At 36.3% G+C, this 15,139-nt stretch overlaps 1 protein-coding gene across 1 annotated transcript; it reads left to right on the top strand.

Annotated features, from left to right (window-relative positions):
* Window positions 1-5,775: 5,775 nt before the first annotated feature.
* LOC131619178 (uncharacterized protein At4g02000-like) lies at window positions 5,776-6,627 on the top strand. The gene has a single exon (XM_058890305.1). It carries the CDS (start codon window positions 5,776-5,778, stop codon window positions 6,625-6,627), a length of 852 nt encoding a protein of 283 aa, XP_058746288.1.
* Window positions 6,628-15,139: the final 8,512 nt, after the last annotated feature.

The raw sequence follows: 15,139 nt of genomic DNA on the forward strand, positions 1-15,139 counted from the left end.
TGAAGATATATCTCCGAACGCATCAAATATTATTTTTCATCAAATTTTAGTTCAAAGATGCATCTATGAACAAACACAATGGTGAATTCGCATATACATCTCTGAAGTCACCTATTTCATTTAGAAGTTTTTTACCATTCAATGATATATTTGGAGATGTATCTCCGAAAAGATGCAGCGAAAATTTGAGTATATAACCAATCATCTTCACTATTCAAAAACCACATAACACCTTCATAACCAAAAAAACCCTTGAGAAAAACTCACTATCAATCAACTTTTCGATTCAAAATGAGATTTTGTGCATTCTAACACATCAAAAGGAGCATCATAAGCTGTAATTTCAGGTAAATATCCCTCATTTCATTCCTCATTACTTATATTGATCCTTAGTTTGGACTGAAAGAAAGAACACAATACTTCGGAAATGTATTTCCGAAATGTTCTCACCTACATTTATTCAGAAATGTATTTCCAAACTCGCCTGTTACTATTTTTTTAAAATTGTGTTGTTTTGCATCTTATTTCCGAAATATGCTTCAATGGGTCCGCATGGTAGCCATGAATTTAGGGTTGACATTGTAATTAGAAGGTCCGAAAATGGCTCTAATAGAAGACAAGCATTTGTAACCATGACATGCGAGAGACGTGGTACATATGTTCCCCTGATTCGAAAGTTAAAACATGATGACACCGGAACGAGAAAGTGTGGTTGTTTGTTTAAATTGCGCGGATATTGTAATGTCAATGGGATGTGGAAATTTAATGTGTTTTCTGGAATACATAACCATGAATTGCAAAAAAAGCTAGCTGATCATCCCATCGTATGTCGTCTTAAACTAGAGGAGAAGGAAATTGTTTCAAACATGTCTTTAATCAGAGTGGCACCGAAAAACATACTTGCAAATTTGAAACAGAAACACCCAGAAAGTGTTTCAAATATCAAGCAGTATAGAACCGGCGTCCTAAAAACAACATGGAAATAAGGTGTCCGAGATCCGAAATGCAACAACTTTTGAAACTTTTAGATGAAAAGTCACTATTCGCGATATTTTATGGACTCATCCCAAATGTATCAAGTTATTCAACACATTTCCTAATGTCCTCATTGTTGATGCAACGTACAGGACCAACAAGTATAGATTTCTGCTTCTTTAAATGGTTGATGTTACTTCTACGGAAAAGATTTTTTCAGTGCGATTTACATTTTTGAAATCCGAAAAAAAGGTTGCAAGACTTTGTTGAAGGATCAAAAAAATATGTCGAAAGTAATCGTCACCGATCGAGACACCACACTAATGAATTAGGTTGCAAAGGTGTTTCCTACATCATACACATTACTTTATCGATATCACATTACAAAAAAATGAGGATTCAGCTAAAACCCTCATTATTGATGCAACATACAAGACCAATAAGTATAGGTTTCCGCTTCTTAAAATGGTGGGTATTACTTCTACGGAAAAGACTTTTTCAGTGGGATTTGCGTTTTTGGAATATGAAAAAGAGGTCAATGTTACATGAGCCTTGGAAGTGTGCAAGACTTTGTTGAAGGATCAAGAAAACTTGTCGAAAGTAATCGTCAGCAATCGAGACACCACACTAATGAATTCAAATGCAAAGGTGTTTCCTACATCATACGCATTACTTTATCGATATCACATTACAAAAAACATGAGGAGTCAGCTAAAACCCGTGGTAGGCACCAAAGAAATCAAGGGTGAAGATGGAAAAGCGTTCAAAGCAAGTGTGGTGGTGGAAAATATAATGGATGCATGGACTGGTATACTAAATTCATCCACGGAAGAGTTGTATGTTGCCTCCGTAATGCAATTTAGGAGCATGTGTGTCTGATATCCAAATTTCTTGAAATAAGTTGAGAGTACTATCATGGACCAGGTAAAGGAGAAGATTGTGTGTGCATGGACCGATCAGGTTAGACACCTCGGGACTACAACAACTAACAGAGTTGAATCAACGCATTCGACATTGAAGAAATGATAGGGTGATGGTAAGGGTGATTTCTGTAGAGATTGGGACAGTGTGAATCAAATGCTCAAAAACCACCACTCAGAAATGCAAACAACTTTTGCTCGAAGAATAACTGTGCCAGAACATAAATTCAAAGATAACATTCTATATTCATAATTGGTTGGATGCGTATCTCGGTCGCCATTGAATTTCATATTTCATGAAGCGAAGCTAGCTGAACAAATAAGTACGCATTCGGAAAAGTGTGGATGCACAGTTAAGAATACTTATGACATTCCATGTGCTTGTCTCATTGCAAAAAAAAATAAAGATTAATTCTCCAATACGTATGGACGAAGTGTACAGTCACTTGAAAAGACTACGGTTTAATGATGACGGTGTGAAGAAGGATCGTAAATTTGGTATAAGCATCCATACCAAGTGGGAAATAATCCAAGATAGATTTGCAAAGACAGATAACACCATGAAGTTTCACATTAAAGAGCAGTTAAGGAAGATTGCATATCCGAAAACCACATATTTGAAACCTCAAACATAACCGGTTAAAACCAAAGGTGACCAAAAAAAGGTAAAACCGACTTAAGATGACAATTCAACAGAGCGGTCTCCATCATACTTTGAACATGCTGATTAGTATTTCCCGGATTCTTCAACTCCAAAAAAGTGTTTAAAAGGGTTCTTGCATTAGCAAACCACCACCACCGCCTACACCACCTCCACCACCACGGATGCTCGGGATTGAATTCATTCATGAAATGCCACTTTTTATGCAGAAAAACATTGAGCGGATTGTGAATATCAAGGGTGATGGTAATTGTGGTTATCAGGGTGTACTCGAATTGCTTGGTAAATTAAAGGAGGATCCTTCACTTGTCTGCGTCGCACTTTTGAAAGAGCTGACGACGCATATGGAATTTTACACGAGGTAACATGGTTCCAATTTATTTTTGATTCAATTGAAGGTGCAATTGTTCCTTGACAAAGTGGTAAGACACCATTTTCAAAATGGATGCGCTTCCCTAAAATGGGCCTCCTTATAGCAAGTGCGTATGACAGAGTGTGTATCAATTTGATAAGACATGGATTATCGGAGACATTTCTCCATTACACAGTGGGCCACCTAAAAATGGTGTCGGACGCATCATGTGCATAGGGTTTCTTTCAAAGGATCTACATTTTGTTCAGGTTTATTTGAAACCTAGGTGTCCAATTCCAGCTAAATCGATCAAGTGGACGACGCATTCAACAATTGAGGCGAAAACTTGGTCGGATCAATTTACGGAGATGTTGATAGAGTTCACCAAGTTGATGAAGCTTGAAAGAGAATCAAATAAGGAAGCATCGTAGGCGGAACCAACTGTAGATTTATGTGATATTGGATCTTTTGATGCATTCTAGATTTTAATCGATCCACTTTTTTGTATGTATTAATTTTGATACGATTTAATGCATATTAATTTTATGGTTTGCTTTTGATTTACAATGCATATGCATGTTTACAAAGATTCTGTTTTTTTCTTGTTCAATGAAGTTTTCAGAAATGTGAGTCTAAAGTCACCCTTTTGAAAATTAAACTTCTGGTTTATTCGGATATGTGACTCCGAACTCATCTTTTTTGTAATTTTCGGATATGTATTTCTGAATTCTTACTTGCTACATGATAAGAATTTTGTGGTTCAAAGTTACCTAATACTTGTATAAATAGGGTGTGTCTTAACCCTTATTTGCTATACCAAAACACTAAAACTTGAGAGTATGACTTCATATCCCCACCTTACATTTTCCAATAATTAAATACATATATTTTGGATAAAAACATCTCTTTTTTAATTTATTCAATTGTTAAATTGTTAAATTGTCCCGTTAAGGTAATAAAATTGTTAAATTGTTCTGTTAAGGTAAGTCAATCAAAATGTAAATGAACATGAGAACACTACACTTAAAGATGAAATTTTGGCAATTATACTACTAGGCTAAAAAAAATGTTAAATTGAATTTACGTTAAAATAAATATTAAAGTGCTAAACTTTTATTCAATTAGGGTCCGTTTGGTTCAATCGAGAGGAGGAGAGGGGAGGGAATTTTATCAAGGAGAGGGGATGAGAGGGGAAGGGAGGGGAGGGATTTTAATTACATTTATGTTTGGTTCAAAATATGAAGGTGGAGGGGAGAGGAGGAATTTTATTAACAAATATGTTTGGTTCACAAGGGGAAGGGAGGTATTTTAAAACTAATTTACATTTTTAATCTTGTAATTTTACTATAAGATTCACGATATTTACTATTTATAAGTATTCAATTCGATAACATCAAAAAAATTTATTAAAACATAACAGTTATAAGATATAGTTTAAAAAAATTATCGAATACAATAAAATCTAACAAAAATATTTGAAACAAAAATATTACAATAGTTAAAAAATAACAGAAAAATATATAAAATAAAATTAAAAAATTTAATTATAATTATAACAAGGGTAAATATGTAAATATAATTATTATTAATATGAATCACCTCCCCTCCCCTCCGAATCCCTCCAAATATGGGGAAGCAAAAAGTGACTCAGGAGGGAATTTGGTCCCCTCCATCTACCTCCCCTCACCCTTTTAAAATTTAAACCAAACACATAAACTATTAAAAATCCCCTCCCCTCCCCTCCATTTACCTCCAACCAAACAGACCCTTAAGTTGTCTATTAAACAAGAACATCTCATTAGTTCAACGTAAGCCGAATGTAATCTACATAGGTATATTCGAGAAAGTAATTTACATATGAGAAATGCTATTCTACACCCATCACTTACACCAATACTTACACCAAACACTATTAATCGTATTTATACAGTGAACAGTGTTTTTTAAAATAAAATAATAATATTTATTTTTTATTTTTAAAATTACGGACGACACTGTTCATGTACGGACGTGCATTAACCAACTTCATTACTGCATTAATCAAGTTTTTACACTGCATTAACCAAGTTTGATGACTGTTAAAAATTAGTTTTAATACCTGGATATTGCATTAACCAACTTCATTACTGCATTAACCAAGTTTTTACACTGCATTAACCAAGTTTGGTGACTGCTAAAAATTATTTTTAATACCTGGATGTTGCATTAACCAACTTCATTACTGCATTAACCAAGTTTTTATATTGCATTAACCAAATTTGAGTAATGCTATTCTTACACCCATAACTAGTACTTTACAATAGTCATCAAATTTGATTAATGCAATATAAAAACTTGGTTAATACCATAATGATGTTGGTTAATGCAATATCCAGGTATTAAAAATAATTTTTAGCAGTCATCAAACTTGGTTAATCAATGTAAAACTTGGTTAATGCAGTAATGAAGTTGGTTAATGCACATCCGTACATGAACAATGTCGTCCTTAGTTTTAAAAATAAAAATAAAAATAATTATTTTATTTTAAAAAACACGGCTCACCATATAAATACAATGAACAATGTTTGATGTAAGTATTGGTGTAAGTGTTGGGTGTAAGAATAGCATTACTCTTTACATATATGTATATCAGATATATTATACTTAAACTATATTTTACACCTAACCTAATTTACTGTTCATAGATGTGAACAGTTAAATGAAAAGTGAATAATGACTAAATGTTTCTTTCCTAGCCTCTGCTAGGGTTTGCTTTTTCTAGCCTCTGCTAGGGTTTGTATTTTTTCTTCTCTTTTGAGGAGTGTGATCCCTGTTGTCTCAAGTGTCTCTTTGGCTATTCAGGTCTGAAATCTTTACGTTTGGTTCCTATGGCGGATGTCAATATAGAAGGGTTGTCATTAGGAGAAGATAGGGAGGAGGAAGGCTTTTGTTTCGATTTAGATGAGGAAGGTGATGAAGTAGGAGATCTGAGTTGGTGCTTAGTGGGGCGGTTTCTATGCGATCGGCCTATCCATTTGAATTCTATGAGGTCGAAGGTAGCAGATATATGGAGTCCAGTTAAAGGAGTTTCAATCAAGAAGGCGGATGAAGGTTTATTTATCTTCAACTTTGATCATGTTCTGGATATGGAGGCGGTTCTCACGGGTGGGGCATGGACGTTTGATAACAACCTTCTTATAGTTGAAAGGGTGAAGATTGGAGTGCAGATAGAGAATATCCCACTCTTTCATGTGACTTTTTGGATTCAAGTTCATAACCTGCCGGCGGGAATGATGTTGGAGAAAGTTGGGAAAGCCTTGGGAAATTTTGCTGGGAGCTTTGTAGAATATGACAGAAATAATAATACCAGTTTTTGGAGGAAATACATGAGGCTTCGGGTAAGGATCGATGTTCGTCAGTCGTTAAAGAAAGGGACAAAAGTAAAAAATAAGGGAGGGGAGTGGTGCAACGTTTTGTTTAAATATGAGCGGCTTGGAATGTTTTGCTTTGTATGCGGTATCTTAGGGCATACTGAAGCTAAATGTGAAGTCAAATTTTCTATGACAAGTGATGATGGCAAGAGAGAATGGTCATCAGATTTAAGGGCGGACAACAAGAGAAGTGGAAGTAATGCAGGCTCCAAATGGTTGAAAGATGATTCAGCCGGTATAGGAAAGTCGATTGATGGTGAGAGTAGGAGTGAGGAATCTGTTGAACCAACGGAGACGGCGGCGGCATGAAGTTCCGGTACCGGAGATGATGGAGCAGTGAGGGTGCACAATGGCAGTGACAATGAATCAGACTCAGATTTGGAAGGAGTTAATGCATTCAATGCTAATAAACATCACTCATTACCAGACAATACAATTACGTTACAAAATAATTATGGAAAGGCTATTTATGATAATCCTTTATTCCCTTCCAAACATATTCATAATAGTCAATCAAGCCCCATTATGGAGATTGTATCTGCAGGCGAAAAAGCTACCAAATTTAACCTTAATAGAACCGACACAGCTATTAATTCTATCCATAACTTTCATCCAAATTCCAAGTTGGGGTTTGCCATTGTTTTGGATAAGTTATGTCATAATACTCATCATAACCAAACAAGTTACGTAGCGGATTTTGGTACAGCTTCAAATAATTCGAGCCAAGCGGTCCACAAAGAAACTTTTTCTATTATGCATGGCCCACATGTTCCCAACATGCAACAACCTTTTGCCTTCAATGCAACATCTCCTATTGGCACAGTAGAACAAAGTCCTACAGCCAATCACAATATATTTCCTTTGCATGACAAACAGTCTTCAATGCCTATCAAACTCGACTCAGCAAATGTCCCTTAACAAACTAATTCTTCTCGAGCTACTGTTACTATTAAACCTCCTAAAACACAACATAAACCCAAAGTGGTCCGCAACAGTCCAAATACCAGTCACCGATCCAACACACAAAAGCTTTCAGGTACAATACCCAAACATCCTGCTCAGCCAGCCTTGGAGTCTAATAATGGAAGTCATGGTATGGATATGCAAGTGGAAAATAAGAGAAGAAAAGAAGATGGAAAGGAAGGATCCATAAGTGAAGAAGATAAGCAGCAACATTTTTTATCGGCAAGTCCTGGCAGCCAGAACTGCCGGGAATTATGATCGTCTTAAGCTGGAATTGTCGAGGTCTGAGAAACCTGAGTGCAATTACAAACCTGCGTAGTCTTGCTCAACGGCACCGCCTGGATATTATGTTCTTGTTTGAGACTCTTGTTACCTCGAGAAGGATGGAAATGATTCGTTTAAGTCTTAAATATGACTCTTACCTTACTATTGATGTGGAGGGAAGAAGTGGTGGTTTGGCGGTTTTATGGCGGAATAGCAGCAAATGTACTGTGATTAATTACTCTCGGAATTTTGTTAACCTTTTGGTCGAGAGCGAAACAACAGGAAGTTGGAGATTAACTTGTTATTATGGTTACCCGAAACGTAGTCGGCGTCAACAAGCTTGGGACATGTTGAGATCGCTGCGTGATATGTCAAACTTGCCTTGGTGTATTATCGGTGATTTTAACGACTTTTTATCGCAAGAGGACAAAAGAGGTATCAATCCCCACCCCAATTGGCTGTGTACTGGTTTTCGAATAGTGGAAGAATGCCAACTATCAGATATTCGAATGGAGGGTTATCAATTCACTTGGGCGAAAAGTCGAGGCTCACCATATATGATAGAAGAACGCCTTGATAGAGCCATGGAAAATGCTAAATGGATGGAGATGTACCAGATTGTTACGCTACTCAACAGCATAGCGTCACATTCCGATCATAATCCCATTGTGTTAAATTGTGATCCGATCCATCGGCGGGATTGTAATACGGTGAACTGACTTTTTAATCGAAATGTCGCGGTAAGCAAGATTCGCCACCGACTTTTATTTTATCCAAATTAAATCAGAAAGGCTAAAAGAACAGGAAAAACCTTTTAAATAAAAAACAGGGTCCGGGGGGTAATTATGCAAAGGGAAGGTGTAAGGCACCCTTTGCATCCATGGTTTTCCATGGGCTCTTAATTGCTTTGCTCTTTTTTGTTCAGAAATGTAGAAGAAGTGAATGTGGACTTTAGCTCGTAAATGAGCGTAGCCAATTTGAAGGCTTATGAGAAAGAATATGAAAAAAAGTTTTTAACCAGAGCAAGGCAATTAGGGGCAATTACCTTAATAATGCAGAAAATCAGTTCTTTTAGCCTTTCAGGGTGAAAGGGTCTATCCATGCCATAAGAGGGCAGGAAGCCTTTCATTTGGAGGTTGAAGGGTCATCGAGAATTCGTTCGCCATAAGACTGTCCCATGCCATAGGGAGGCAGGTAGTCTAAAGGAAGAACCAGAATAGCCTTTCGTAGGCAGCCAGAGGATACCTCAGCCTTTCGTAGGCAACTTCCGAGGGTCGAGATCATGTTTAGCGTATCGAAGGCAGCATCATTGGGGACTTACGATCTTAATCGAGGCAACGTGGCTGAGGTATCCTCGTATTCGAGGGACATGGCTATTCTGCAAAAACACAAGGCGACAAAGGCAACAGGCAACAAGGCAACAAGAGGGGTTACCAAAAAGGTGCGTGGGTGCAACAATCACGTGCTCAGATTCAGAATAAATTATCTTGTAAAATTAGTGATTCTAATTCAATTCAGGGTTATCACTCCCTAGGATTACTAACCACAACAGTTAATATTAACAGTAATAATAGCAATATGGGGAAGGGGAAAAAGAAACCAGCGGATCCCTAATAGGGTTTGGCATAAGTAATAATAACAGATAAATCAGGGTATTAGGGTTACCGACTATTTGAGCTTTGGCGGTTGGCAAACCCTGAAAATTAGGAAAAGAAAATAAAATAGGGTGAGTGCATTATCAGTTCAGAAATCAGGTACGGTTAACCCTAATCAATAAAAATAAAGGATAAAGGACACTTAGCTTCGATTGGTGAAGGTTGACGGGCAAAGGTTTGCCTTGAGCATTGACTCTGATCATCTGAGAATTGATAGAAAATAGAATAGGAAGAAGTAAGTGTAGAAGGAATTCATTGACGACGGGAATCAAACCCTAAAAATAAATAAAAGGTAAAAGAAAATTTAAATAAGAAAGAGATCAGGACTTAGCTTATGGCTTGACGTGGCGCGTAGTCGGAAGGCAATTGAAAAGCCAACCCTGAAAAAAGGCACAACAAAAGAAATATTTTCAGTGTAGGTGTGATCTTCGTAAACCCTGATTTAGGGTATAAGTTAACCATGGTTAATCGAATAAATAAAACCAATTTAATTAATTATTGGTTTTCAACCTAATTAATTAAATCGGTAAAAAATATAAGGTGTCGATTAGATTTTCTAAATTTAACAATATTGATAATTAATTAAATAATTTAAAACAATTTAGCTTAATTTAAATATTCACACTCATCTAATTATTAATAACAATTAAACTAAATATTTTTTATTTTAAATAGTTTTTATGAAAAAAAGAAAATTAGAAATAAATTTTATATAAAAAAAAGAAACTTTAAAAGAGTTTTAAAACAAATATCAATCATATAACAAAAATAAAAATAAAAAAAACAAATTATATAATTAAAATTAAAAGAAATTAGAATGACTCAGCTTTTGATCAGATGTGGGATGGCTGAAGACGTTCATGGTGTTCCAGCGCTTCTTTGCCCGTTAGATCTGGAGAGAGAACAATCTGATGGCTGATTGTTGAGGGTACACCACGGTCACGTGTGAGGCTAGTTGCGCTGGATCATAAGAGGTAAAATCCTGAAAAATTAACAAAAATACTATGCAAGAGACAAGAGTCGAACTCATGTCCTTGCGAATGGGGATACTATGGGGACGCTTTCTCCGCTGGGGCAAGATTGACACGCTGTTAGTGGATTGGCATCGATTTAATATATAAAATAAAAGAACATGATTAAATTCCAAAGATGCTGCACGCGCATATTCGTCTTCTTCGTTTAAAAAAAATTTCCCCCCAAGGGCTTTACCTACAGACCATAACCATTGCTATAGCTTCTTGCTACAGTTTTTCTTTTGTAGCCATATACCTGCAATTTCTAAACTCGACTATACGCCACATAAATCAATTACGAGGCTGCAAACCAACTAAAATCGGCCTTCTGAACATGATGGAACCAGTGACTAGGCCTAATTTTACATACTTTGGGAAACCCCAATTTTAAACCTTCATAACCGTAAACGCGTAGGTGATGATTCTGGGCGTTCTGGGCTTCGATTCTGATTGGGAGATGATCAACAACAATCCAGGAACCTTCAAATCGCTTTTATATCCGCTGCAACCAATAGAATGATTTTGACTTTTTGCTTGAAATTTTGGCCTTGGTTCAGGTACTTGACTGCAGAAAACCTTGTAAAAAAACGAACCCCTTGCTTCTGAATATGTTGGTGCATTTATAGGGATGCTTTAGGTTAATAGTTTTGAAGGAAATCCTCTTAAATCTTGTTTTTGCTTGTTATGGAGATTTGATTGAAATATGTCTCATAATCTTTCTATTTTTTGTCCAAAATTTGATCCATTCATTCCATATCAAATATGCACGAAATTGGTCAAAAAAATATGGTATTTACTTAATTGAATTTGACTGGAAATCAAATCCACATTAAATCTCTTCCATATTTCTTTGAATATTTGATTTATATCACTTTTAAATGCATAAAAATTAATATAAAAATCAAATAAAATTCAAAAATTCGTGGCATTTGGTTTTTGAATATTGGATATTATGAGGATGAAGATTGGGCCAAGAAAGATGGGATCCCTTTGCAAGAAAAATCATTTTAAGGCCTTTTACTTCACATTTTTCCCTTTGAAATTGCCCAACTTTGACAAGGCATATCTCCCTCAATTTTTAAGATATGAAGGAGTTCTAGGACTTTTTGGAAACCTCAAGATGTCCTCTACAAGCCACTTTGGAAGCTTTTTTCCATTTAAGGATTTTATCCTGATGATATGGGCTTAGACAAAAAACTGCTTTTGGTTGACTTTCAAAAAGGACCTATAATCTTTTGATCCATATCTCTCAAATGAAGCATTTTTAGACTTGACATGTGAGAGACAAAATTGTAGAGAGTTCAATTTCCTTCAAGATAAGCTTTGGTTGGGAAATTTCTGATGTTCCATGTAGGAGTTATGGCTGGTCAAAGTTCAGTTGACTTTCTCCTATGAAAACCCTAATTCAAAAACTTTTGGAATTGTTGATTTCTGGTCTTTCCTTGATGAAACATGATCAATTCTTGATCAAATGGTGAATGATACTTCAAAATGAGGATGTTGACAAAAAATATGGAGTTTTGACTGTACTTTGACCACAGTTGACTTTTAAGTCAACTCAGTCGACTGTTGACTTCTTGAACAATTGAGTGATCAATCTTTTGAATCAAGACCTGAATTTTGTCGTGGAGATAGTTTGAAACATCATAAGCCATATGAGATGTCTTGGAGCCTTTGTTTCATTGATTTTTCCTCAGAATAACAAAACCCTAATTCTCTGAGTTTAATTTAGGAGAGTGTGTCTTGGATCTTTGTACTTTGATTTGAATTTGAATAGGAGAAATAACATGGGCAAATTTTGGGGTATGACAGGAATTATCGACACTCTTTTAAATTTGAGAATCACTGGTTATTAGAGGAGGACATCAAAGATACAGTGGATACCGGTTGGAATATAAATAGTAATAGTGAGCTGGTTGTGCGTATCGGAGGTTATGCGGAGGAGCTGCAACGATGGAGTAGAAGGAAAAGGGCACGATTCAAGGAAGAGATTCATGACTGTGAAGTAGAGATGGAGTATTATCGCAGGTTGAATGACCACGAGAGCATGGAAAAACTGTTAGATATCGAGAGTAAGCATAATAGGCTACTTGTTCGTGAGGAAGCATATTGGAAGCAGCGTGCAAAAATGCACTGGCTCAAGGATGGCGATTTAAACACCAAATTATTTCACATGACAGCTACGGCGAGACGGAATTTCAAAAAGATTCTGATGTTAGTGGATGATTATGGGAGGGAGATTAGGGACCCGAATGGATTAAGAGTTGTTGCCACAGATTATTTCCAGAAGCTCTTCCAAAAACAGCAAGGGGATTATGAACCTGTGTTATAGTATGTTCAACCCAGAATTACTACTGAAGACAATGTTAAGCTCATAGCTCCTATTACAAAAGAAGAATTATTTGAAGCTTTACGCCACATGCATCCGAATAAAGCCCCGGGACCTGACTGAAGGATAGAAAAACACTTAGAAAGGGGGGGTTTGAATAAGTGTAGTCTAAAAACTTGAACGATAAAAACAAATTGCACAGTTATTTTTATCCTGGTTCGTTGTTAACTAAACTACTCCAGTCCACCCCCTTGGAGTGATTTACCTCACCTGAGGATTTAATCCACTAATCTCAACAGATTACAATGGTTTTCCACTTAGCCCGCGACTAAGTCTTCTAGAGTATCCTGATCACAACCTGATCACTATAGGAACAATTGCTTAGACACAAGCTAAGACTTTCTAGAGTATCCTGACCACCACGTGATCACTCTAGTTACAACTGCTTAGACACAAGCTAAGACTTCCTAGAGTATCCTGATCACACTTGATCACTCTAGTTACTTACAAATTAATGTAATCAATTCTAAGAGTATTACAATGCTTCTGAAAAGCTATAATCACAACAGTGATATTTCTCTTAAAGTTTAAGCTTAATCTCACTAATATATTACAACAGAAATGTAGTGAGCTTTGATGAAGATGAAGTTTGTGAGCTTTGATTTGAACAGCGTTTCAGCAAGTTAGTATTCACAGAATTCTTCAGAATCGGTAGAGTTGGTAACCTTGCTTCTCATCAGAACTTCATATTTATAGGCACTTGAGAAGATGACCGTTGGGAGCATTTAATGCTTTGCGTATTCCGTACAGCATTGCATTTAATGTTTCACTCTTTTGTCAACTACCTCGAGCCTTGTTTACGCTGTGTCTACTGACGTTGCCTTTAATAGCTTCTAACGTTCCTTTTGTCAGTCAGCGTAGCCTGCCATCTTGTACTTGCTTCTGATCTGATGTTTGTGTATACAACGTTTGAATATCATCAGAGTCAAACAGCTTGGTGCAGAGCATCTTCTTGTCTTCTGACCTTGAAGTGCTTCTGAGCGTGATACCATGAGAACTTCAGTGCTTCTGCTTCTGAACTCAAGTTCTTCTGATGCTTCCATAGACCCATGTTCTGATTCTGCTTTGACCATCTTCTGATGTCTTGCCAGACCATGTTCTGATGTTGCATGCTGAACCTTCTGAGTCAAAGCTTCTGAGCGCTGAATTTGTGCAGACTCTTTATATATTTCCTGAAAGGGAAATTGCAATGTATTAGAGTACCACATTATCTCATCCAAAATTCATATCCTTGTTATCATCAAAACTAAGAATATTGATCAGAACAAATCTTGTTCTAACAATCTCCCCCTTTTTGATGATGACAAAAACATATATAAATGATATGAATTTGCGATCAGAAAGAGCAGACGGCTAAAGACAATTACACAGCTAAAGCATAAGCATGTGAATATGTCTCCCCCTGAGATTTATAATCTCCCCCTGAGATAGATAATCTCCCCCTGAAATAAATACTAGAAGAATTTTAATAATAAAAGACTTCCCTGAGTATTTCAGTAGAGACGTTCACATATGCTTGATCTTCAGAACATTCATGACTTCTGATTCTTGCTTCCATAGGACAGCTTCAGAACTTGAATTCCTTTGATCTTCAGAACATTCACAGCTTCTGATTCTTGCTTCCATCGGACAACTTCAGAACTTGAATTCCTTTGATCTTCAGAACATTCACAGCTTCTGATTCTTGCTTCCATCGGACAGCTCCAGAACTTGAATTTCTTTGATCTTCAGAACATTCACAGCTTCTGATTCTTGCTTCCATCTGGACAGCTTCAGAGCTTGAATTTCGTTTTACATCACTTCATGCTAGATTGTATCAAAACATTATTGAATGTACCAGAGCATCATCAGAGCATCTCTACATCCTGAAATGTTACAGAACAACGCTAAACGACAAAAGTCAGCATGAATGAGTCAGAACACATAATATGTATCAGAGCCACATAATATGTATCAGAACAAATGGACATAATGTTTCAGAGCATATTCTATCATCAGAATATCTGAACATTTCAGAATATCTGAACATTCTTCCTTCTTGCTTCTGATCTTGAAGCTTTCTAGCACTCAGCTTGCTTCAAGAATCCAAGAGCTTGATTCTTTAGAATTGCTTCTCATGTTGAGCTTTAAAGAGAATCTTCAATTCCTGCAAAACACTTAAACAACACAGAACTTACAAGTTCTTGTTAGAAATGTGGGGCCTTTTTACTCGGTAACTGATAATATTAATCAGATCATTTATCACATTTTCTCCCCCTTTTTGTCATAACATCAAAAAACATAAAAGATTCAGATGAAAAACAAAAGGAAACAGATGGAAGAAAAAGATAATTTTCATTTAGGCTCAAGAAGACAGAACAGAAGTACAAGAGGATAAGCAAGAGAAGATGCACAAAACAGATGCAGCAAAGCAAAAAACAGAGAAAAACAAAACAACTAAGACTCAATCTAAGATGACCCTAGCTTCGACAAGATCTTGGCCAGCATATCTTGAACCCCATTGTTGTGCTCATTCTGCCTCTTTTGAATAACTTCCA

The sequence above is a fragment of the Vicia villosa genome, linkage group LG7 (genome assembly GCF_029867415.1).
Source record: "Vicia villosa cultivar HV-30 ecotype Madison, WI linkage group LG7, Vvil1.0, whole genome shotgun sequence".
In the NCBI taxonomy this organism is placed as follows: Eukaryota; Viridiplantae; Streptophyta; class Magnoliopsida; order Fabales; family Fabaceae; genus Vicia; species Vicia villosa.

Bases quoted from the DNA above. Each gene is read 5' to 3' on its own strand.
- LOC131619178 (XM_058890305.1), top strand. From the start codon at position 5,776: ATGGCGGATGTCAATATAGAAGGGTTGTCATTAGGAGAAGATAGGGAG.